Raw genomic sequence first — 25495 nt, 5'->3', positions numbered from 1 at the left:
GCCGCGGCGGGCGCAGCGTGGAGCCGAGCGGAGCTCGCCGCCGCCGCGGGAACCTGGTGAGCTGGGAGCCGCTGCCGGGGCGGGCACCGGGCCTCCGCCTCCCGGGACAAAGCCGGGCTGGGAGGGACCCCGGCGCCGCCACTCGGGGCCGGGGCGGGGCTGTCCGGGGGCCGGGGTGGCGGGGCTGTGCCGCTGCCCACCGAGCATGCGGGCGGAGGGCTGGGGCTGGGGTCTGAAGCCGGTCCAGGGCGCGCTTCGGTTCCAGCCGGCACCGCCGCCCTTCCCGGGAACCCCGGCGGGCCCCGCCCGGTAAACTTTTCCCGGTCCTGGTGGGCGCCCGGCACCCCGGAGGGACCGTCTGGCGGCCAGAGCTACTTGGGCTGGGGGTTTGGGGCTCGTCTTTGCGCCGGAGCATCCTTGCACCGTAGCCTGGAATCTCTATCCTAGGGAACAGGTAGCCGCTACATCGGGTCCTGGCCGGGACGCGCGGGGACTCCGGGGATGCCTCAGACCCAGGTCCTGACTTTCCGCTTGCCCCGGGGGCAGCCCCAGGTCCTGGCTTTCCGTCCCTCATCCCCCACCGATCCCGGCCTGTTTCCCCCGCGGCGGTGCGTGGGTAGGTGCGGGTGGGTCCCCGGTTCCCAGCCGGCGTGTGGACACGGGCCCACCCCGGGATCTGGGCAGCGAKAAATGACGGCTGCTGACAGGGAAACCCTGGTCTTTAAGAGACATTTGGCAGCGCCGAATATTAAACCAGAAGTGAAGAGTTTTTTCTGGCTCTGGTGCCTGCTTCCCTCCCCTTGATTTTTCTTTTTAATTTGCTGGCTCTCATCAGGACACTTGTTCAACTTTGGGTGATGCTRGACACTGCGTGCTACATCTGAAAGGAAAAAAAGGATAGAATATTTTAAAAGCTGTTTTCCCTGCAACTACTGTTAATCTCATTGAAGGCRTTGGGATATGCCTGAGAGTGATTCACTGCCCTTAGGTTAATTCAGACTCCGTGAAGTCCGTGAACAAGCCTGTCTAAAACAGTGTCTTCCATAAAAAGAGACATATGGCAATCTGATCTGTGAATCCCGCTGATTTTCCCCTTTTTWATGCTTTTTCGAGAAACAGATCTTAATTTATTAGCTTGCCAGACAGAAGGAGTCTGCAGGTGCTCATGGTTTAGCCGGTGGAGGACACCCTTCCCACAGGTGGCACTTGAATTCAGGTGATGCTTGTGGGTCAGTGGCTTTCTTCCCCTTCACTTTGTCCCACCCAGGCTTACTAGTTGTCTTTCTTTATGCCATGCAGTGTGGCTGGCTTTTGGGGAGGCTGGCCAGGGCATCTCTGATGCCAGAGGCTCGAATTTTTACTGCAGTGCTAGCTGGTTTAGGGGTGTGTGTAACTGCAAAARTGTCCATAGCTTCTGGTGGTGTTCCAGTGTGCCTGTGTGGAAGAAGCACTGAAAGATCAAAYTGGTAACTTTTGCTCATGTGCCTCCAGGATTGGGGTGTAAAAGTGTCAGTTCACTTGGAGACTCTCGGGGGAGGGGGGGCCTCAGTTTTACTGGGGATCAGCTGGCCAGAGGACGATGACCTAAAGCTGGTTAGATGAGGAAGGACTCTATGGAGCCACAGTGGGGAMTGTGTGCCCTGACACCCATAGCAGCCGGCTACAATTTTTCTCATCTAGTTGCGTTCCCTGGTCTTCTCTTTCTAATCCACTGAGCTTTGTGGGAGTCCTCGAAAGTATCTCCGAAGTTGTTAGCTCCAGGTACGGGCTGAGTGCAATCAGACTTGGCCAGGAAAGGGGGGGGGGCACAGGAATTGCAGGAATGTCTTGTTCCTGGGGCATTTCCCTCCTAGGGAAGGAAGATGGGAAGGASTCCGTTGTCTGTGAGGAATCCAAGAGCAAAACGTTTCTCCCCTTGCAGACAATGAATCGTTTCAGCGAGCCGACACTGTTATTTGTGGCTCTTGGCAAACCAGATAAGAGCATTCTGCCAGACACTTGCTCAAATCAGTGCCAGCCCCAGCCCTGCTGATTGCCTTTCACTGGGTGGGAGAGAAGCCTTTGTGTACCACGGCAGTAATCACAGTGGTGCTTCTGGGTGAAGGAAGCTTGTTGTTGGTCCCCCTGGTTACACAGTCGCTGATTCTGGTCCTTGTGTCTCCAAGCCTTTCATTTTCCAGAGAGAGGATGCCACTTTGGAGAAGAATTTTTTTCCTGCCAGGCTCTGCTTGTGGGGCTGGGAACAGCTATTTCCAAGACCCCTTTTCYTTACCCTTGATCTAAACCTTGCGTGAGGCTGGTTATATGTGCTCATTAGGCAGGGAATTAAATCACATAGGAATGCTGCTGCTTGATGTCTTCTCTGTTACAGAGCTATGCTTAGAAGTTGAGGCTTTTCAAGTGATTGTGTGGGCTTTAGCTAAGCTGTGAAAAAAAGCCTCGTAAACAATATGCCTTTGTGATGAAGGCAGAGTAAGTGTAATTAGCACCTGTCCTATTAAAAATCTTCCCATTTGGGGGCATAATCAAATTAATCAGAGAGTGTTGTGCTTTTCCAGATGACTAGGTGATCCTTACAGGAGCTAATGCAAAATGAGCAGTGGAGGGCAGTGCAGAAGACGCAGTGGGCTCTCAGTCTGACCCACGAGGATTTGAAGATGTCTGCGTGCAGTGACTTTGTGGAACACGTTTGGAAGCCCGGCTCCTGCAAAAACTGCTTCAACCCCAAGAGTTCCCATCGGCTGCAAACACCCCCAGACGTGGGAGCTTGTGGCGTGYTTCCGGATGGAGCTAGGACCAAGCCCGAGAGCCTCGTGTTGGAAGACGAAGGTGTAAATACTTCCCCCTTCTCAAAGCCAACAATTGCTGTGAAGCCAACAATGATAAACTCGGATGTTTCTGACGCRTGGGCGGATGTGAATATGAATGCAGATCTGTCACAGGTAATGATTAATCCAGTCAAAGCATGACTTCCCGTTACTTACCTATCCTCGGAGTGCTAGGATTATCTGTTACAACYGTTTCCTTCCCTTTGTTTTTCCTTCTGGTCTTGACTCAGGTTTTTAAGCCATATACTGACTTCTCAGTRTATCTTTGGGTGAAGCTGAATGAGCTGCTGCTCACAAGCTGTGTGCAGAGTACTTTAAAAATACATTGTTTTTCAGGAACTTCCGTTTTTTAAATGAAGATGCGGGTTATTTTCCTGGGAAGTTTTACTGAAAAGATGTCTGGTTGCAGTCAGTGCTGACTGGATCCATGGTCTTTGTGGGTGAGGAAGAAAGTTTCCTGCCTTCCTACTCCTTCCTGCCAATCTTTGCCAGAGCAGTAACGCCCTCTGGGTGTAGCTCCTTGCCCTGACCASTTGATACCAGCAGTGCCCCAGCAGAGTGACGCACGGGCTGCTGCCCCGCTGCCCGTGGCATAGGTGTGCTCCTATTTCCCCTTGCCCCAGAGGAGAGTCAGGGCTCGCTGGCTYCCTCAGCCTCCCGTTGCTGTCCCTTTCTTCTCTTCTAAGGGGTGAAGGGCAYGTGAGTGCAAGCTGCCATCGTTGGTGGCATTTGATCTGTGCATGCAGATTTGGCACAGCCRCTCCCCAGTCCTTACTGAGCATGGCCAAGCTGCTATCCCAGGATAACCCGTGGTAGTCTGTGTCTGTGTTCCAGAGTCACACACTCTGGAGCAATGTGAAATGAAATGAAAATAAGCAGAGAGAGGTGCAAATATTCCTTCGCTCTCTGAATCTTTAATTGCACAGTGATTCACAGACAGGATGACAGTTTGGACATGTTTCTGGCAGCAAACCCATAGGAAGAGAAAGGAGAATGTCGTATTCCAGTGCATTGCCATTGTTGGTAATGCAAGGATTACAAATGGTCCAGGAAATATGACAAGTGTAGTTTTAGCAGGAAAGGTTTGGAGAAGTTAGTGGTGGAGAGAGCATAGTAAAATAGATGGTGAATTCCAGAGTACTCTTCAGCAGAGCTGGGCTTTTGTTTTTGTGGGTTTGTTTAAATTTTATTTTTCATTTTGCATATGCATGTTCTGACAGGACACTTGTCTCTTTGACCCATGCAGGTCAGTTGGGGCGTGCTTTCTGGCAAGCAACTCCTCCTGAAATCAGGAGATGCACAGCRCATCAGCCTTGACAATTTTGACAATGGTGGTGTGAGAAAGCCCTTCCTCCACAACCAGCCCAGCGACTGCTTGTCTTGCTGTCCTGCCAGCTACTCCATGGTGGGTCTGCGCAGCCTGGAGAGTCGAGTGGAGAGAAACGTCTCCATCCACAGCCTGGTACTTGTGGGTGAGGTGGGCAAGCAGGAGGACAGGGGAAAAGACAAATTTGCCCCGCCTCATCAGGTCCCCTGCCCTAATCCGTGTGCCCTGGGGGACAGAAGCACCACTAACTCCAGCAGAAACCCTTCTTCTCAAGCCAGAGAAGGAGCAGTGCTCCCTTTGGGGGGTGACTGTGCTCACATCTCGTCCATCTTTGAAAGCGAAGGGGGCGAGTACTGTTCAATCACGAACTGCCACAAAGAGCACCCGGTCTCGTGGGAGCCGTGTTGCACAGAGGAAAAGGCTGCTCAGAGTGAGAATGAGAGTCACACTACCAGCGGATGGAGGCAGCRGGACGCTCCCGAGATTCCCAGGCCGAGTGGCCGGGCAGTCAAGTTCAGTGAAGAGGAGCACAGAGCTGGGAATGTGGCCACCTGCATCACGAAAGACCGGAGTGATCCTTTCCCCTATGCCCTGTGCTCTGACAGGAAAAAGCTGGCTCTCCACACTGAGCCTGCCACCTTCCCTGAGAGCACAGGGAGCAGTAAGGGGGCCACCCTTGCTTTGTCCCAGGAGGATGAGGATCTGCCTGTCCCTGGGGAGCCCTCTGTCACTGGAGGGCCACGCACTGAGGGTTCAAGCACCCCTCAGCAGGCTCTGGTGGAGCCGCAGCGCCCTCGCCTCACCTCACCAGCCCGTGGTGATCCCATCTATGCCGAGAGCACCAAGAGGAGGAAGGCACAGCTGAAGGCTGTTGGCAGCCAGGCAAAAGGAGAGAAGCTGGCCCATGGCACTGCCAAGGAGAAAGCTGATGGGTTGTGGAGGGAGGGTGGCTGGGCTTTGGGAGGTGAGAAGGAATACCAGGACTCCACTGGCCAGGTGGCGGCAAAGATAACCATAATGACAGCACACACTGAGGATGATCACAAGACAATATTCCTCAGCAGCCCTGACTCCGCGGTGGGAGTTCAGTGGCCATGTATCAGCCCCACTTCCCACTCCGATTTTGGGACTTCATCACCTGTTGTTGAGTCTGGACAGATTTTTCAAGCATCTGGAAGTGAAAACAGCCCAAGGTTTCATCTGACAGCTCCAGGTAAAACCTCACTTACTGAGAGTCCAGCCATTCCCCCAAAGATGTCCAAAAACAGCCAGCTGGGCAGCGAGGGGAGCCGTGTACSCCCAGTCAGCTCCCACACGGGAAGGTTTGGTGATGACAGCAGCCGTGACAGAGCTGGTGCTCAGGTGCTGCCCAGGAGCTGTAGTGACACAGGTGCCTTTGAGGCGTCCCCTTCTCCGTGCACTCATGTGAATGGGGTCTCTGTGGAGGAGTCCAGTAGGGGCCTGGCAGGCTCGTCCTATGACAGGAGGCAGAAATATTACAACCCAGCGTGGACCAAGCAGTGCCGAATAGAGGAGGAGGAGGAGCAGGAGGAGGAGCAGGAGCCCTTAAACCACCCATGGACAGTAGGAGCTGAGAACACAAGAGCTGGGGCTGACTTTGTGGATGACAGCCCGATACTGGAAAGGCAGACTGGAATCACCAAATCTTCTTCTTTCTCCTTTGATTTCCCGAAAGACAAGAGCAATGGTATGGAGTTTGCACCACCACCGCCACCACCACCACCGAAAAAGCAGTCCAGGTATAGCCCTGTGAGTGTGTGTGTGTGGTGGTCTGTTAACCTTTTGCAATTGGGGTGCCTGCTGCAGGAGTTCAATGACTAGAAGGTGCTTCCCGTTCTTTTTTTTCCTCCTTTTCTGTCTGGAGGTGGGCTTTCAGTAGCATGGGAGGTGACTGCGCAGCTGAAAAGYTATTTCTCTTTTTAGTCTGAAGAGCTGTCTGATCTTTGCAAGTCTTGGTTTGAATGTCATGTGCACTTGAAAAAGCCCTTCGGGGCTGCAAGATACTGCCTTAAGTCCCAATATTTGAGTGAGAACAAGGCCCATGCCTGGGATGGCTAGTGTTTCCTAGGTYGGCTTCATTCTGTCTTGGCAGTTCCTTGATGTTGAATAGGATAAAAAACCTGGAGTTGCAATCTCCTCTTGTAGGTGGAACTGGGCAACTTTTCTTGAGGGGCCTCCAAAATCAACATTTTCAGTTTGGCTGTAATGAATTTTTGCTTTTGAGGTGAGCTCTCGAAGCTGCAATTTCCCAGGGAGGGCTCCTTGCCTGATGTGGGCTTGTTATGTGTGGGAGCCACCTGGCTTCAGGCAACCTTCTGTTCATTGCTGTCCTGGAAGGCAGGCTTGCAGGCAGGGCAACAACAGGCCCCAGAAAACAAGAGTGAGGGAGACCTGTCCATCTGGGAAGGAAATAGCTCTGCTAAGCAATTAAAAAAAACCTCAGGCTTATAAAACTGTGTGCATTCAGTGGCTGCAGCTGTGTGTATAATGGAAAAAAAAAAGGCAAATAAGATGTAAGAAAAAGAGGTCAAATGGGGGAAGAAAATTTGTTTTCCTGTCCATGAATTAGGTTGTCTGAACATAGTGGGGAAGGATACTTTCACCTTTTGCAGGTGTCCTGTATTTGCTTTACTGTGTGTGGCAATTTTGTTACCTGAAACTGTGCATTACACAACAGATTTGACTCCAACTTCTTTGTTTAAAAGTCGAGAGAAGAAGGGATGGGTGTTTGGAGGAGAACTATGCTTTGGAGTTCGTGGTCAAGCTCATGTGTAGGCATCACTGACATCCAGGCTGAGACAGTGAATTTTCAGCTGTTTTGGGATTGGCTAGCCCAGGGAACTAGTGTTTTAAACTGGCCAAGAGGTGAACAAATGAGGTTTCTCAAGGAAAGGGAAAAGATGAACAAGTGGCTTTAGTTCTCCTTAATGCTGGACTTCCTGCTGTGATGCCACATGCTGGAGTCAGAGGAAACGAAAGGTCCACAGGCAAATGAGCACACGGATGTTGTATTTGCCACAGGAGGTATTGCTAAAGCCCAGCAGAGATGATGTGATGTTGTTGAGCAGTGATCATTTAGAAAACACCAAGCTGCCTTCTGAAAGTCCTCTGGAATCTGATTCCTTGTCCTGCAGAGCATACAGAGATCACCGTGCAGGCCTGAGGGGTGGTGGCACTCAAATTCAGCAGCTTCTTCCACTTGCCGTGCTAGGAGCTCCTGTTCACGGACGAACAGCTCATGGAGGAGCAGCAGAGTCCTCTGTCTGTGCTGGGGGAAAGGGTGCTTCCCTGGGGTAGTGTTTGCAAGTCCCCTTTCTGCTGCTATGAGTGCTGAGAGGAGGAGGTGAGTCACTTGAACCAGTTGCACTCCTAGYTGGCCTCGTGCTCTGCTTTTGTCCTCCATGTGGTGTGATGACACCTGAGGAGCGTGCAGCATTTTCTGCTCCTTGGACGGGCTGTTTCATGCTCCTGGTGTGGTTGGGCTGTGCCGGTTCTAACAGTTGCTTTTGAGTCATCCTAGAAGTATCTGTGTGCTAGAAACCTGTGCGAAAGCAGGCGGGGAAACTGAGGTCAGGGGATGTGTAGCAGCATCCATGACCAGGATCCCTGCCAGGTGGTTGAGGTAGGTGTTGGATCCCCCTGTCGCTGTAGGGCAGGTATTTGTCTAGCAAGAGCCTCAATGCYTGTAGCTGAGCTGTGGGGCACTTTTCCCAAAAGAGGGTAGTCCTGCCTCCAGCTCCCAAAGCCCAGCGGCTGAGGAGCGGTACGGAGTGATCTGATCAGACGCAGGTTTTGCAAGCCCTGCTTTGTTTGTATGCTTTGAGGGTGCTTTTGTTTTTGTCTCAAGCAAAACTGTAGCTACTCTGAGCGTGCTGATGCAGGAACCAGGGTGGTGGGAGGGATAGCTGCATGCGCAACTGGTAAAATCACCGGAGTGGCATTTTTTACCATGGATGTGCTTGTCCCTAATGGAAGAACCACTGATCCTTCTGTTAGGCTTACATGGTTCCTCACACAGACAGAGCGCCTCAGCCCGACGTTTCCTGATGGCACAGCTGCAAAGGCTCCTTTGGCAGATGGAGGTGAAGCCAATGTAGACCTGGCTGTGGCACAGGCTTGGTGCTGGGGGATTAGCAGATCAGGGCTCATCTCAGCTGCAGGAAAGGCGTGTGACGCTCCTTTTTCCTTCTAGATCTCAAGCTGCAGCAAGGGGTTTGATTTCATGTTGGAAAATGAAGTCTGCCTGTTTGACTTTCCTAATGAAATTTAATTGCCTATTTTAAAGAAAACTTCCATGTGTGTTTGAATTAATTATAAAGCAGAAAAAGTGAGTTTGTAAATTTTGTTTTGTTCATCTTGCCTTTAACAGTTAAAAGGGAAAAAAAATTTACACGGTAAATGCCTTCCGGGCACTGAGGAAGCTTTGGTTTTGCTGTAAGCTGTCTCTTAGGATGGTGGAGGGAGCGATTTCAGGAGGGTTTAAAAATTGTCACAAAAAAAAAAAAAGGAAAATAATGAATTTGTGCCTGTTTTGTCCTTGCTGTGGATCTGCTGAAACTGTTTCTTCATACAATCCTGTCTTTCTCCTGGTTTGAAAGATTATAGATATTTAATGTTTGCTTGGTCAGAAACAGAATGGCAAATAAGTGTAATTACAAGGGAAAAGAGGCTGGAAAGGGAAGATGGTGGCTGGTCTTCTTCCAAAAGCTGGGAAGGTAGTTGGCTGAGGAAGGAGCTCACCAGGGAAACCAGGATCCCCAGGATGTGGATGTGCAATGATGATTTAAAGGTTCTTCGGTGTGAAATGCTCTAGTATGGCCTTCAGTTTCTTGGCACAAGGAATGAATCTTTGCTGAAATTTGTGTCTCTCTTATGCAGAGGATCAGGCTTAAATGATCCTCGCAGTTTCTTCTAGCCTCCAAAACCCTGATGGCTAATTTTTTTTGTGTGCCTCTTAAAGATAGAAATCAGTGATGCTGTTTTGCATCTTGAGCTGTTTTCATCACAATTAGTGCCACCTTCAAAAGGCAGTGCCCTAAAAAACTGCTGAAATTTGCTGAGTGCGCTGGCATGGGGTAGCAAAGGTGCAGCTCAGCACTTCCCCACACCTGTCATCGCTGAAYGCAGCCAGGGAGAAAGAGCCTGAGGAGTGCCAAGATTGCCTGTTCTGGTGCTGCTGCCACYGCTTGCTGCCGGAGGGAGCAGAGCACAGGAGTGTTACAGAAAAACTGCAATGCTGGGAATTGGATCACCAGGAGAAGAGCCAGGTGTTGGGAACCAGATCTCCAGGAAAAGAGCCAGGTTTGTTCCTTTCTGGGGAGGTGGTGCTGACTGATAGGGCTGTGCTATGTGTTCCTTGCCAGGAATCAGTCTGTGATGGAGCAGCACTGTACCTGAGGCAGAATATTCCTCTTTTCTTACTGTTCCTGAGGATCTGTTTCTCCTTGGAGCTCAGTGTCAGGGTTTTACCCCTGTAACAAAATCAGACTGGCATCATGGAGCTGCTGTGGCAACTAGAAATGCAAATGGAAGTCCCAAAATTTTGATCCTCTTCTCTGTGACTATGAATCACAGCAGGTATCTGCTGTTTGGTCTAGAGCAATCCAGATTTATTAATATTAGAATAATGAATGATAATAAGTAAATAAGAGAGTCTGGATGCTACCTATTAAAGTACACAATAATTAAATAAGAAAATAAAGCAAAGAAGGCAGGGCATGGCTTAAGCAGGAGTGAAAATTATGTAGGAATGGGAGGGAACACACCTTTTGGATTCCTCTGGTGTTTTTTGTCTGAAACTAATCAGGAATTCTTCATGCTGCTTATGCCAGTGAATAATTTTAAAAGGTTGTGATTTATCAGACAATCATTTAGGAGAGCTTGTTTCTTTTAAAATTGAAGTCATTCATTCATCTGTTTCCTGTCTTACCACTTAAAAAAGCAGAGTTGGAAATTGAAATGAGATTTGTTACCTCCTTCACCACATCAGAGTATTCAGCGATTTCATTTTTGACCCACATCTTAATTCTATACCCTGTCTGAATTTTCCTGTGCATCCAGACTCCAAACCCTTGTTTCAACTTAATCTATGCTACATAAACCCCCTCTGGTATAGGGGGGAATGGTGTACCCCTCTGAATAGAGCTCTATTTGAGAACTCTGAAGGAGTTCTTCAAAATCCCGTTTTTCCCTTACCTCAGTTTTGATTTCTCCACATTTGCCTGAACCAAGAATGATAAGTACAAATCTAAGCTTCAAATGTTGTAAGCTTCTGTATGCTGGGTTTTAATTTCCCTCTGCAACCAGGGGAAGATCCTGGAAGAAACAGCAAGTGGCAAGGGAAGGAAGATATAATTATTCACGTTTCATGACAGACAAGCATATGGTACAATGGTGCTTCCTCTTGTGTAATAATTATGCCTTGCCATATGTTATGTTTGATGCTGTAATGCAGTCTGGCTTTTCACTCTTCTGTGCATTAGTTCCATTATTGTGTTCTGGGGGGGGGGGGGGTGTCTTGCTGACATTATCACCAAACTCCAGGAGTGYAGTTTGCTCTGTGATGATTTGTGTGTCGTGTTCTCCTCTCCTCCTTCCTCTGTCACATGATTTATAAAGCTCAGCATCTCTGTTTAGTCCTGTCACCTGTGCTGTGAGGGAGTGTCCCCCTCCTGCAGGGAGACCCCCGTGATGGGATGCAGGGTGACCAGGTCTGTGTGTGGGGCAGAGATGCCTTGCACATCATCCAGTGCTGCCAGCAGGCTGCCTGTGGGATGGCTGCTGGAGAGGAACGAGCGGGAGCCTGGCAGCCTTTCTGTCTGAGCGGCCTCCCGCTCTCAAAACCTGCCCCTTGCACTTGTGGAAAGCAACCAGATCTCCGTGTTAAATCTCAGACAGGAAATTCAAGCTGAAGGTATGTCCAAAGGGATTCCTGGGGCAATATCCCAAGGCATGTGTGTCTGCTGCAGTTAGGGGAGGCAAACTTTGGTGCCCAACTCTGCTGTCTCTCTGAGAAGTGCAAGGCATGCAGTTGGCAATGCTGGAGTCCTGCAGCAGCATTAGATGGGACCCTGCTCTGTGAAAAAAGGTGAAATCAAACACATGGCTGCTGGTCAAATTGAGACATAGGAAAGATGAAGCATGCCCTGACCAGAGGTGCAGTGTGAGATAATGGGAAATGAGCCGGCTCTCTTTTCAATATTAGAGAACTCAAACTGTGGGTTTGGGGTTGGTTGTTTTTTTTGGGTTTTTTTTGTTTTGGTGTGCATTTTTACAAAACCACTCTTTTCAGTCTTGACTTATTTTAGGCAGGACTGTGAGAATCATGTGGAAAGTCAGCTGGATGAAATTGTTTATGATGGGAAAACTTGAAAATAGCGAACTGGAAGGGTTGCCTGAACATGGAGGATGTTGAGTAATTGAAGTATATTTAAAGCTACCACAATAATTGGAGAGCTGAAAATCTGAAATCCTGTGAGTTTAGTTTATTAGATTGGGAGAGCCGACTCTGGTTACCTGTTCTTTATGCACAAGTTCATGATGAAGGCTCTGGCGCTGCTCTTGAAGTTGCTGGTTATGTTTTAGGTGCTGAGCAGGCATTTTTGAAGTTGATATAAATTAAATACTGTTACATCTTTCTGGACGGGAGTGTAGTCCACAGATGTTTACCTATCAGTGGTGCGGGTCACAAAACCAATATTTTCTTCRGGTTTAAAGGGCTGATGCTCTTTATTTCCAACATCCTTTGGTGGTTTCCAATATCCTTTAGTGAAAAGGGCAAGATGGGGAATAGCCATCTGGGGAATAGCACTCAGGTGAGGCGGATGGGACACAAGCAAAGCAGGGGAAGTTCAGGTTAGCTGTAAATCAGGGTCCCACAGGCTGTCTCAGCGATGAGCCGTTCAGCTCTTGGGGTGGAATTTTACTGAAATGGGAGAGTTTGACCCTAGCAAGCTTTCAGTAGTAATTCTTTGGTATAGTGAGTGGTATTTTGATCTGTGCAGGCTGCAGCCTGGGCTTCAAGCTGCTCCTAGGAAAAGAGGGAGATGTGAGGCAGAGGTATTTCCAGGAGGTGGCCCGGCTGCAATATCTGAAACAAGAGCAGGATGTCGTTTAAGCGGCAAACAATTTCTATTTCGGTGCACCCATTCAGGAACTGCACTTTACATCAGTCACGGCGGTGCGGGGAGGAAACGGGGCTCTCTCTGCATCTGACTCCAGTGACACTGAGCACAGCAAGGGCAGCAGCCAGCTCAGCTCTGGCCGGCGCCGCGCTGCGCCCAGGTTGCTTGGAGGGATAGGTGTGGCCGCTCACAGCGGACCTTGGACCGCGCCGAGCAAAGTTTCATCTCTCTCTGAGTGCGGGAATGGTAAGGCAGCTCCGTGAGTTTGTGTTTAGTGATGGGGAAAGAAACAGAAATGCACCAACTTTTTTTTTTTGGGGGGGCGGGGGGGGCTGGGGGGAGGAATGTGTTGGAAAACATCTCATCTGTGCGAATCAAGACTGGATATCTTGCTAAATCTTCTTTTCTTATGGATTCAAATGCTGCTTTGATTCTTGCCAGGTCAGACAGTGCACCAGAATGCGTGTGCACTCTTGTGTTTTTTCCACCTAAATTACTAAAAGTTAAACATCTGAGAAAGTTATAGGATAAAATTATATCTTTATAGTAAAAAAAAATTAAGTGCAGTTGGTTGCTTTCAACAGCATTAGTCATTACAGACCTAAACCCCTCAACCTCTTTCTCTCTCATTTTTTAAACTGTGACTTGTGTGGTACATTGTGAACATTTTATAAATTGAACATGGGTACATTTTATAAATCATCCCCAAGAGGCTTGCCATGATAAATTCATCATTGGTGCAAGACCAGTGTCTCTGCTGAAGTATACCTGAACTGGTTTTTAGAGTCTTATTTTCATYAGCCCTTGAGTATTTTTAGACCAAGGCTGCTCAGGCAAATGAGGAAGTCTGGCAGAAGTTTTCTTCCGGGCTTCTCATACACTCTGTTCTCCATGTGGTGGTGTGGACACAAGAGTAAGTGCTTTGTGTGGATTGGGAATGAAACATTTCTCAATCTTCAAATAAAAATCTCTTGTAGTGCTGGGAGCTTGGAGTTTTGGACAAAGAGGGGTCCTGTGCATGTGACCAGAGTGCCACAAGAAAACGGTTGTGCATGTCTTTTGTTTGTCTTTCTCAGCAGCCATTCGGCTTTCTGATTAGAAAACGCCGGATACGTTTCAGCAAGATAGCTGGTAGAAGTCCTTTTACAAGTACCTCTGTAAAAGTTGGCCACTAACCTTTTTACATTCTTAATCAATGTGTTGAATTTTATCAGCAGTTTGGCAATTTTACTTAAAAAATGTGGACTGATAACCTTTGTTTTCTGGCTGACAGAGTCAGAACTGTACCAGTGCTAGGAGTATTTATACTGATTTCAACAGTTTCTGTTGTTTTCCAAGGCAGAAAAAAAATGAAGAAAATGCAGGGGAAATTCTTGATCTTAGCAAAAAGTCCTGCTTGCTTAAAGTGGTCACTCTAACTGTGACTTGAAGTTATAAGCCTAGTTTATTGTTGGTTTATTTATTTTTTTTAAGTGGAAGCTGCATGGAAAACCGTAGGTCTTACATTAAAAACTGCATGGTGGGTTCTGATTTGGCAGACTCATGGTTTCTGCAGAGATGCTGCTGCTACTTTTGTAAGGTGTCAGTTGTTGATGTATGGTTGGAGGCGATGGACTCTTCTCCTGCTTATGCAGAAGGAAGGAATGGGGCCTCAACCTGCCCTCTGTGAAAGGGAAGGAGTGATGCTACTCCATTGTACTCCATTGCCCTGAGAACTTTGTTAAAGACAAACCCACAAGTGGGTCCCCACTTCCCAGCAGCAGTGGCCAAAATGGGATGTGGGCCAGGTTCTAGGCAAGGGAGGTGCAGACTGGGGCTGAATGCTCTTGGCTCACTGGCTTTGCCTTTCTGCTCAAATTAATTTGGCATGGGGGTTGGCATGGGGACTTGCAAGCCTATAACCTGCTCAGTCCGTGGGATGCGATTCCCATGTGCTGGAGAAAGAAGAAAAATGCACAGGAATGAGGTGTCCTGGTATGATGAAAGGCTGTGCAGTGTATGGATAGGCAGAGAGCAAGCTAAGGCTGCTCTCAGCTTGAGTATCCATGCAAAAGTGCTTGCAGGGTATCCTTTTGTCATCTGACTCCTGACTTCTCTTTCACTCTCTCTAGGCATGCTCTGAAAATGAACCCAAATAACRCTGAGTTGGAGAGGGTCAGCAACAGCTCTGCAGAGAGCCTCAGCCCACCCTTCAGGAGTGGCCACGTCAGCTTCACAGCTGGCTCCAGTGACAGCCTCGACTCGGACACACAGACCGGCAGCGATGGCAGTAAGTGACCGCTGCATATGGCAGAGGTAGCGTTGTACCTGGGGCCCACTGCTGGGATGGCATCCTTGGAGCAGGGATCATGAGTGTCCAATCCCCAGTTCCCCCGGTGACTCTTCATCTTTCCATTTCTCCTACCCTTCTGCCTCTTGATGCACTTCAGATGAATGTGGCCGAGTCAACATCACAGACGTTTTCCTCTTTCATTCAGCAAGTGCCAGTATCACTCACCCTGTAGATCTCCTCTGGTCTGGATAAAATCTCCATATAAAAACAATCCTGCTTGTGCTTCATGCATTTCACAATGTCACAAGTATCCCTGCTGTAGACAATCCTGCATAGATTAGAGGTGTACCAGAAGGGGTTTTGTTCTATAGGTGATCTCTCCCTCTCGTTATGTTCCCAGTTATTTCTTGAAGGGGAAAAAAATCTGCCTGCACTCGTTTAACTGAGATTAAAAAATACTTACTATGAAGTCACTTTTTTCATCAGTGCGTAACTCAGACATGCATTAACATGTTCAGCAGCTCAGAAAGTATTTTCTTAGCAAGAGMAACCTTCATGTAGTGGAAGTTCTGTCTTTCCAAGAGCAACAACGTGCAGCAATAAAATTTAGAGCCAGAGCTCTGGAAATTCCATTTTTCCACTGCTGACTTGGAGTCTGAAAGTGAGACCTTGCCAGGAAATTGTACAGGGGTAAGAAAAACTCACATATGTTGGATCTTTACTTGCTAGGCGCAGAAGCATTTTTTTCTGTCAAAAGTGATAGGGACAAGAGGATTTCTCTGCCTCCACTAACAGAAGCAACTGTTTAAACTCATCATGGGAAAGATGAGTTTTTAAATGAATACTCGAATGTTATTTTTCTTGCTCATACAAGCAAGAAGCTGTGAAGTCAGTCACTGAGTGAGGTGAGCTCAAATTAATTTGCTATGCTGTCAGATGTTAAAATATGAAGTGGRGGGGGAGCTTTTAAGCCCTTGACGTGCAGAAGGACTCTATGCTGAAGGTGCAGAGCACTGTTAGGAGAGTTGTGAAAGAGTTTAATTCATTACCCTCTACTTGGGGCAGAGCCCAGCAGCATATAAAAAAAAAGTTAAGAGCAGTTTGGCATTTGTGGGCTAGGCATGTGGACCAATTGCCAAACATTCCAGTGCTGATGTGTGTTTCCTAAGACTCTCTCAAGTAAATCTTGTCTCTTGAAACAGGGATTCAGCTGCATGTCCTGGCAGAGATGCCTCTGCTGAGGTACTCTTGGACTGCACACTGAAGAATTTCTCTTGGCTCTATCCTCTKTCAAAGCCCCTTGGATGGAAGTGGCAAGAGGTGCCATGCTGAGTGATCCCTGCCTGTGGCTTTTGACAGGGGTTTAAAGGAGAGAACCTTTCCTGTGGACCCATTAGGGCATGATGCAGATGTCTGGGTTTTCATTAAAGCTTGGGACATGAATCTCAACTGTTATTCCAGATGTTTCTCAGCTCAAACTGGAGAGCAGTCACTTGCTGGGTGACTCGCTGGGTGTACAGTGCAGGCACACACCTGGGGCAAGGGTCTAACGGGAGTCAGGGCGGCACCCAAGCACTGGGGCAAGAGAGACGTGTGCTGATTCACATTTCCTACAGAGCAGTTTCTGACCATACTGTCAGCAATGGGGTGCTGAATCAGCCTTGCATGGGAGACATACCTTCTGCAGAAGCTGAAATCAGTGCTGCTTGTTCCTGAGGTGTCTCAGTGATGTTGCTGTGATGGGGTACATTRCAGGAGGTACATACAGACAGCCCTGGCAGTGGAGGGGACAAATGAAAATCGACATCATGCTACCAAATTCTGGCGGGGTGGGACAGGGCCACATGGTACCAGCAGCCACTCTGGCAGCTGAGAACCAGGGGACCTGCCCTCACCTCATGTGATCTCAGGTGGTTTAGCAGCTAACAGGGATTGCGTCTCTGGCACAGCTGGTGCAAACCTGCAAGTGACATGCTAGGGCAGACTGGGAGCTCAGGGACCTGAGATGCTGCTCTTGGAGGTTGTACGTGATTGCTGGTGAGTCACTTGGGCTGTGACGGAGACAAGTGCCTGCTTCGGGCTGACACGAAACTGCCCCAAGGCATTCCTCTGCAGCAGGCAGAAAGCCACTGTGAGGAAGTTCCTGCTGGCAGCTGAACCCTCAGCAGCAGCTTTGTGAGGAGCAAGGATCGTTTGCACCCACTCCGCAACTTTGGAAAATGGAATTAAAGAAAACCAGAGATTCTGCTATCTGCTAAACTATTTGCTTGGAGCAAAACCCCACCTTTCACCTTTCAAGGTTTACACTTGCATGGAAGTTGTTAGCAGAGTCCAGTTTGTCACTCAAGTAGCATAGATAAATTCCCTTAGATTACTGTGTCTCTTTCCACTCCACTCCTCCCTTTTTTGTATCTATGATGTGAAATTATGGCAATATATTTCAATGTCAAATCACCTTTTTGTCCTTTTTTTTAATGTCAAACCCCCAACCCAATCCATGTGCAGTTGGCATGTGAAGCTGCTTGGGTTTTAGTGTTATATAGTGGGGTCAGCCTGCCCTCTGAGCAAAAGAAGTCTGGCAATAAGCTGGGAGACAGGCACTGGGGGAAAGGTCAGATTCTTTTTCAGCGAGATGGAAATTGCCAAAATCCCAGGCCTGCTCAGCGAGCCTTCCCCAGTGTGAAGCAGAAAGGTTCAATATACTTGGGCTGCTCTAGTACCACTGCAGGGCTGGAGCTATGTTCTGAGTCACTCTCTCCTTATCATGCTGCTGAAGCACTGGGTGGCAGCTTCCAGGTGAAACAGGCTGTGTTTTAAAAGATTGTCCGTGTATCAAGTGCTTCATTCTTACCTCCCTGTGGATGATATCACAGCTTAAATATTTACCCTCTACTACCTTTTTACTACTGTATATGAAGTTCATAGGAGAGTGGTTTCAAGGGTGGGGAAGTGCCTTTCTCTAGATGGCTGGTTGCAGCCTGCTTTGCAAACCTGTTCTGTTAAACTGGATTTAATCCCTGACCCCTCCAGTAAAACTTTGCAGTTGTGAATAGCTGCAGATTCAGCGCTGGGTTCAGATGTAGCTTGACTTGATGCGTTCTTCCCGGCCAGGGCCATGGGGGTGGCAGGGATGTGGAGAAGGACCTATGCTCTCAGTCGGCAAGGGCCACTCATGGTGTCTTTATTGTGTGTTGCTGTCTCCTAGGACACTCATCTGAGCCGAACAACTCRCCCCCTCCAGCCGAGAGCCATGTGTTTCCCTCTGTCCCTTTCCTTCCTGTCTCCACTGACGATGGTTCCTCCTCCGCCCCCAGCTGCCCGCCCCCTCTGCCCCAGAAGAAGACAGTGATCAGAACTGTGTCTTCTCCAGATGGCTTTTTTGGGGCACAGGCATCTTCAGGCAAAGCAGCCAGTGCTGCCAGCCCCAGGCTGAATGTCAGCCACTCTGAGAGCAATGTCTGTCTCAGAGAGGAACCTTCCTTTATCCACCCAGCCAGCCTGGGGGGCCGCCCCGGTGCCTTCTCCTCCTCCGAGTCCCTGGAGAAAAGCTCCAAAGGAAACGGCTACTGGGGCTCAAGCACGGCTAAGAGCGGCCCTAGCAGAAACCTCCAGTCCCTGTCTTCCTCGCAGCTCAGTGTGTCCAGCCAGGTGTCATCAGCCTCCAGCCTCCACAACCTCCTGAGCAACATCGACAGCAAGGAGGGGGTGTACGGCAAGCTGGGGGCCCTGTACGCCGAGTCATTGCGCCGCCTGGTTGCCAAGTGCGAGGACTGCTTCATGCGGGAGCAGAAGAACGAGCTGCACTTCAGCGAGAACAACTGGTCGCTCTTCAAGCTGACGTGCAACAAGCCCTGCTGCGACTCGGGGGACGCAATCTATTACTGTGCCACGTGCTCCAAGGATCCTTCTACTACCTATGCTGTGAAGGTGAGCCCACACCCAGCAGGTATCCAGGCTGATCCCCATCTTCCAGATGGGGATGTGTGCACCGTCGGCACACGATGGCTCGTACGACGTCTTGTTTTCTTTGCTTGTATTTCTCACAGGCAAAGTCTGGCAAGCAAAATCTCTTCCAAAATTGCCACTTTTTCCCTACTGCTTGCAGAGGTTAATTTGGAGAAGGACTTTTCATTGTAACAAATGGCAGTCAGATTTAGCTTATTGCTGAAGGGCTCTGAAACCCAACCATTCGCTCTCTCTGAAAACATCTTTGTGCAAATACTCTGTTGTAAACTCGGAGGCATTCGCCTCTGATGACAAAAGCTGATGAAAGGCTGTTTAAAAGACAGCATTTTTCCTCTGCCTGCCTTTTAAGTGGAAGGTCTGACCCAGATACTGTGTGAGTGCTTATATGATCTTGAAACTACAGACAATAAGATATTGCAGATCCCAATTAAACAATGAGAGGCTGACCTAGACATGCTGTGTAAGGTCAGGTCTGAAATATTTTCCTGTAACTCCACAGAATACATGTTTTGAAATGGAAACCTGAGGTGCAATAGTTCATCTCTTTGAAACCTGGATAAGTAAGCTTATCCAACCCGTTCCATGGACATCCTGTGGATTTTGGGTTCTTGATCCATGATTCACTACTTGAATACAGAGATTTTAATTTCCATTCTGACTTCACACTAGGGACATCTCACTGCAGCTTATTCTTGAGGTTGTTTTCAAAGCCTAAAGTAATTCCCAAAGAAGCACTGTCAGAGATGCATTAAGGAAGATAAAAACAGAAAAAAATCTGCTGAATAGTTTCCACCATTATGATCTCTTAAGTGTTGTTTTAGGATGYTTTAAAACACCCCTAAGGGATGTTCTAGTTAAGTGATAGCTTAAAAGCCAGTTCATATCCTAAAGAAAGTGCAATCAAACAAACAGGGGTGCTGTAAGTAACCAGAGTGGAATTAAATGAGATCTTGCTCTAATACCGTAGTCCAGCACTCAGAGCCGCAGCTTTTCTTGTGTGTTTTGCCTAAATCTGTCAGAACTTTCTTCCTGAAGCCTAAGAACTGTGTAGGGAACTGTATCTGCACTTCCCTGTGGTCCACCCTCCACTCTGCTTTTGCCTAACCCCGTGTTAGGTGGGGTTCGGTAGTTCAGCTCTGTGGCTGTAGTGCATGAATTCTTGCCAAGGCAGAATCAGCACATTTCAGCCTCTTGACAGGACTGCACTTGTGTCCCTGTGTGTGAAGTGGGCTTACTCTGTGCCCTTGGTGCACTGCAGAGCATCTTAGAACTGCCACAACAAGGCCATGTTCTGTGCCAGGATAGTGATGTTGTATATGAGTTTATCCATSTGCGTGGATACAGTTCCTGCGTGCCACCATCCCTTTGTCAGTCAATGTAGGGAGTGAATAATTGGGAAACATTGATATTGGCTGATCCCTAGCTGCCCCTCCTAGCTTCCGCTGTACATTTTTTGTCATGAAAGAGATCACAGACCTATAGTTAAAATTAAACTTGGAGAACTCAGAATGGGCAGAGGATCTGACTTGAGCCAAAGAGTCTGTTGAGGAGCCAGAGCCAGAGTCTGAGCTGTGCACAGACAGACATGGCTATGTATAAAATAATTTGAAGGAACCAGGGTTACATGAAATGGCTTTAGAGGAATTAAGCCAAGATATGCTGTATGCCTTGGTTTCTTTYTCCGCTTAGAGGTGCATGACTAAGCCAGCCCCAGGCTCCTGCTTGGAGCTTTCAGTATGGAGGATGCCTCTGGTGCAGCCAAAGTCAAGAAAAATAGCTGGACAGAGAAGATTTTGTTTGGCTGTARTTGTTTTTCCAGAGACTCATCTCTTGCCAGGAATTCCCCCCTTTTTCCTATGCCTTACATGTCTTTCCTTTGGGAGGAGGAACAAGCAGGTTTGTTAGCCAGAGCSCTGGAAGGTCTGCTCTGCATTTGGGGACCTCCTGCGTCATCCTTGATCCCACTGCATTCATCTGCATTCTGCCTAGCTCTCCACAAATAAGCCATTGCAGGGTATTTTTGTTTAGAAAAGAGAGGACAATAGGTATTTGAAGTGCCCCATCTCTGCAGTATTGTCTCATCTGAGTGCATTACCTGCAAATGCCTTGATTCAAGCCCTTGCTGGAGGAATACAAAAGCAGCCCTCTTCTTCAGCTCCTCTCTATTCTTGAGTATATTTTAACTCCGAGGCAAAATTGATTTCGCCTCCAATTTTGCACGCATGCTGTGACTGGCAGTGGCATGCTCCAGGGTTTGAAACCTTTTGTACTGAGTTTCAGCCTGTTGCTTATTCCTGTGGATGAGCTATAAACACATCACTAAATAAAGGAAAAAAACCCCAGTATAATGGAAATGCCAGAAGGCCCCATAAGTTAATGGATACTCCTATAATAAGCCTGGATTTGAGTCTCTAACGCATTATAAAGCTAAAATACAGGAGAAAAGGAAGATAGAAGTCATGTGGGTTTAAGAGAATCCAGATTATAAAATGTTTTTCCTCTCTAGAGTTTGCTGCATTCTCACTTTCATCTAGACCTGTTGTAAGCTCCCCTTTTCTCTTTGGTGTTTTTTTTTCCCCTGTGCTAGGAGTACAGCTGGTTTCCTTTAGGAATTGRTCAGGGGTGCAAGAGTAGTTGCTGACACAAGGAAGTGGAATGGTTGAGGATGATGTGAAAATGGCTGCAGGGCTTAGGACCAGAGAATGATCAAATGAGAAGAAAGTGCTGGAGGCCTCTGTCCACCCTTACCACAAACAGCACTATTAATTGCAGTCACCCCACGTCGCATGGGGCTTCAACCAGGAGTGTTTACCACCTCCAGAGAGGAGGTGTCACAGTGAGAGACACAATGTCTTCTACTACAAGCTTTGCTTTTCTCCCTCCAGAATGTCTCTTGGGTTGCAGGAGTTCATCTCAATGACATCTGTGATGTAAAACCTATGTTGCTTCTGTTGGCAATGAAACAAAATCTTCAGAAGTTACTCAAGCTAGGACTACTGTCCTCCTTTCTTCCAACTGGGCATTGCCTGCCAGTAACAAAAGCGTGCCCAGAAATGCAACCCAGACATGTGGTTGCCAAGGTTGGGGTGTTGCAGGACAAAACCAGTTAGGAGATAGTTTAAAATGTTTAACAGACCAGTGCATATCCTTCTTCCACAGCACCTGCGAGTCACAGCTTAGGATCCCACCTCAATGTCTGGTCTCTGCTCTGTATCTGTCACTGGCTGATGAGATTTTTCTTTTGGTCTCCTCACAGATTTGTAAGACCCAGGAGTCCAAAGTAGCTGCTTCATACTGCAGCCCTGCAGTGCCAGTTCACTTCAACATCCAGCAGGACTGTGGGCATTTTGTGGCCTCCGTCCCCTCCAGCATGCTGTTGGCCTCAGCTGTGGGGAAAAGCCTGCCTGGAGATGCCTTCCATCCCTCCCACACTGCCAGTGAGCACGACTGTGTGGTGGTCATCACCCGCGAGGTGCCGAGCCAGACCACGGCCGACTTTGTGAGGGACTCGGTGATGCTGCACCAAGCCAAGCCAGAGCTGTATGAACGTCGTGTTTGCTTCTTGCTCCTCCAGCTCTGCAATGGCCTGGAGCATCTCAAAGAGCACGGCATCATCCATCGTGACCTGTGCCTGGAGAACCTGCTGCTTGTTCCCTGCAAGCCCTCCATGAGCTTTGTGAAAGCCAAAGATGACAAACACTTACCCCGCCTCATCATCAGCAATTTTTTGAAAGCTAAACAGAAGACTGGAACTGGAGACTCCAAGCTGAAGAAGAGTCAGGCCCGGCTGGCCCCGGAGATCGTGTCGGCTTCTCAGTACAAGAAGTTTGATGAGTTTCAGACTGGAATTCTCATCTATGAGCTGCTGCACCAGCCCAACCCCTTTGAAGAGAAGGTGCACCTCAGGGAGCAGGAGTACAGCCCTGAGGACCTCCCTGCTCTTCCCAGCCTGTCCATCTACTCGCGGGGGCTCCAGCAGCTGGCTCACCTGCTACTGGAAGCAGATCCCATCAAGCGTGTGCGGATCACCGAGGCCAAGCGCATGCTGCAGTGTCTGCTTTGGGGGCCCCGAAAAGACCTCATGGAGCAGCCCCTCAGCCACGAGGAAAGCCTGCGGCAGGTGCTGCACAACTGGGTGGACATGAAGCGTGCCCTGCTCATGATGAAGTTCGCAGAGAGAGCTGTGGACACGGAGCGCAGCGTTGAATTGGAGGACTGGCTGTGCTGCCAGTACTTAGCATCGGCTGAGCCAGCCTCCCTCTTGCACACATTAAAACTGCTGCAGCTGCTCTGACCTTGGATGKGTCTTGGAGGCAGCTGAGAGCTCCTGGTTGCCTTGTGGCTAAAGGTACACAGCCCCTTTCTATGTGAGAGCTTTGAACCTCTGCTGCAAATGCACGTTCAGCTCCTGCCCCGCACTGGGGTCAGAGGGCACAAGGCACRTTCAGCATCCTCAGCACGGCTAATTCGCGAGCAGGCAGAACTGGGAACCTACCCCTGTTTTGGGGGATTTTTGGTTTTTGGTATGGTAAATGTGGACTAATAAACTCCTGCCTGTGTGTGTGCATGTTTCTAATGAACTCTCTGTACTTGAGTTGATTCCTGTCGGGACAGTTCTCTGATCCCCACCGTTCCCAAAGCATCAGATCCTTTTTGCCTGGGAACACCACCACGCTCCAGAGTGGGGAGCAGGGATGAATGGGTGGCTGCTTCTCCTTGGGAGCAAGTTCCCATAATGCTCCTTTGCAGGGGACGACCAGGAGCTTTCAAATTCCCATCTTTGGTGGGTTTTGGCATCCATTTTGCTTCTCACTTTCAAAACAAAAATCACTGCTTGTTTCTGTGTATCAGTTCTGTTTTTCTCTGTGGGCAGTTCAATATCAGCTGCCTGTTCCCTTTGTTAGATTCTAATACAGCCTGGCTTTCCTGTCCAGTGGTGCAGCCGCACAGGCTCTTGGTGAAGGGGTGAGAGAGAGCTCAGGGAGGGTCTGTTTATGAGGATGATGCTGCACTCTGGGAATTACCCCTTGTAAAGTGAATGAAATGGAAAATGCCCCATTCACCTCCAAGGCTGTGGCAGGGAAGTCAGGGCCAGGTTTCTTTGCTTTCCCCATCCCTCCAGCTCCCATCCTTCTGGTAATTCACGTGTCCCTTGTGTCTAACATTTATTTACCTCCTTTATCAAGAGATGAGCTGGCATGTGAAAGGCTGGGGCCACTGCAGGCTGGCAGGTTCTTGTTGCTGCTGGTGTTTGAATTAGAAATGCCTCAGGCTGGGTGCGCTGCAAAGATGCTTTTCCAACAGATGGGATGCAGGAGCAGCACAGTGAAATGTGGAGAAAGTGGCCTGGGTTCCTTCAGCTCCTTTGCTTCCATCCAGGCACAGAGCAGCCACTCAGACTGGGAGACAGGCAATACGGCCCAGAAAAGAAAAGGATTCTTCACAAGATCGTTGGCTTCTTTTACTCTTCCACCCCAGCATAGGCAGAGATGAGCTGCCCTGCTCCTGACCCCACTTCTGCAGCCCTTGGGCAAGGGGTAGCTTTGGGGCAATTCGAGAGAGCCAGCCTGAGCCTATCTGAGACAGGATGTCACTAGCTGAGCTACTCACCTCATCTCCAGCCCTAACAGGGAGAAATTCATGTGTGCCTTCCTCCAGCCTTCATTCACCTCCAGACACGGCCTGCTCTTTTGGGAAACATTAATTCCCCAGGGTTTTTTGACACATCGTGTACTTTCTGTGAATCTTTTCCAGGTTTTTCATCTGTTTGCTTATGGTTGCTGATGATAGGAGGGGATAGTTCCTTCTCTGGGCACCCATTTGGGATGAATTTCCCCTGATTCCCTTAGGGAGGAGGCTGTGCATGTCCCTGCCTGCTGCAAGAATGTGGGATGGCTCCAGCTGTGATGGCTGGGAATTTTTTATACAATGGCTTCCTTGAATCTGATTTTTGGGTCCACTTCCATCCAGTAATGGCTTGGGAACCACTGTCCATGCCATGGATCATTCTGGACACATCGCTCTGGAAGGTCAGGCTCTGACTGCATGTGGTCCCACATGGGCCAGCAGAGTGATGGAAGAGCTGGGGAACCTGTGCAAAGGAGCCTGGCATGTTTTGCTGAGATAAGATGAAAAGATGGCTCAGAGTCTGAGCATGGATGTAGGGAAGAGTTTGGTGGCAGTTCTGCAGGAAAACACTGAAGGAGACCAGGACTGGCATTGGAAGATCCAAGTTGTGCTGCCAATGGGGCGATAATTTGCAAGGCAAGTGGCTTACAAAGCTTGGACTGGGTACTCAGTGGGACTCAGGAAGTAGCCAGACATTCAGGCAGACCACACAGGACTGGATCCATTTTGGATGCTGAGTTTCTATTTAGTGCCAAACACTGGTACAAGATTGGCACAGGGCTTGCATGGCATGGGATGTTAACCTGGTCAAAACTCTTTTCCTAGAGTTTGGGCACTTGAGTCTGCTTGTGGTGTTGTTGCTGGTGTGTTGCAGCAGCATTTCCAGCAGACCAGAGGCTTTCTCAGCGATATTTTTCAGCGATATTTTTTTTGGATTGTGTTGGTTGCCTCCTGGTCTCATATGAACAGAAATGCAGAAAGCTCCAGGCTTTCCTGATACTTTCCCTGATGGAGGCTCATACTATTTCTCCAGCCTGAACAGTCCTAGGTTTTGAATCTTAGGGTCAATGCTTGGACTGGAGAAGTGCATTAGGATTTCTGATGTGTAGCTCTTGTGGGGAAAGTGACACCTAAGCTTCAGCTGAGTTCCACAGATGAGTTTGAGGACTTTGCTGTCCTTGCCTGTACTGTCCCCACCATGCCATTGGCAGCAGCTCCCCTTTTCCTAGCAGGCTTTGCCCYCASGCCCAGGAACCTCTGCAGGAATGGTGGAAGGGATGGATCATTCCCTGTGTGGCAGGGCACACGGCTGACTCTGAACCCTGGGGCC

The 25495-nt window shown here is 48.9% G+C and overlaps 1 protein-coding gene across 2 annotated transcripts; it reads left to right on the top strand.

Annotated features, from left to right (window-relative positions):
* PRAG1 (PEAK1 related, kinase-activating pseudokinase 1) lies at positions 1-23113 on the top strand. Of its 2 annotated transcripts, none has more exons than XM_057376487.1 (6): positions 1-56; positions 2559-2942; positions 4075-5915; positions 14411-14568; positions 17777-18498; positions 21794-23113. In XM_057376487.1, the coding sequence occupies exons 2-6, from the start codon at positions 2586-2588 to the stop codon at positions 22829-22831; spliced, it is 4116 nt and encodes a 1371-aa protein (XP_057232470.1). In that variant the 5' UTR covers positions 1-56; positions 2559-2585; the 3' UTR covers positions 22832-23113. The 2 variants fall into 2 exon arrangements, with proteins under 2 accessions (XP_057232470.1, XP_057232462.1); XM_057376479.1 differs by lacking the exon at positions 1-56 and adding an exon at positions 219-454.
* Positions 23114-25495: the final 2382 nt, after the last annotated feature.

The sequence above is a fragment of the Malurus melanocephalus genome, unplaced genomic scaffold (assembly GCF_030028575.1).
Source record: "Malurus melanocephalus ecotype Western Australia unplaced genomic scaffold, MMel_1.1 scaffold_9, whole genome shotgun sequence".
Classification (NCBI taxonomy): Eukaryota; Metazoa; Chordata; class Aves; order Passeriformes; family Maluridae; genus Malurus; species Malurus melanocephalus.
The sequence above is the reverse complement of the archived record's forward strand: the minus strand, read 5'-3'. Positions and strand labels throughout refer to the sequence as shown.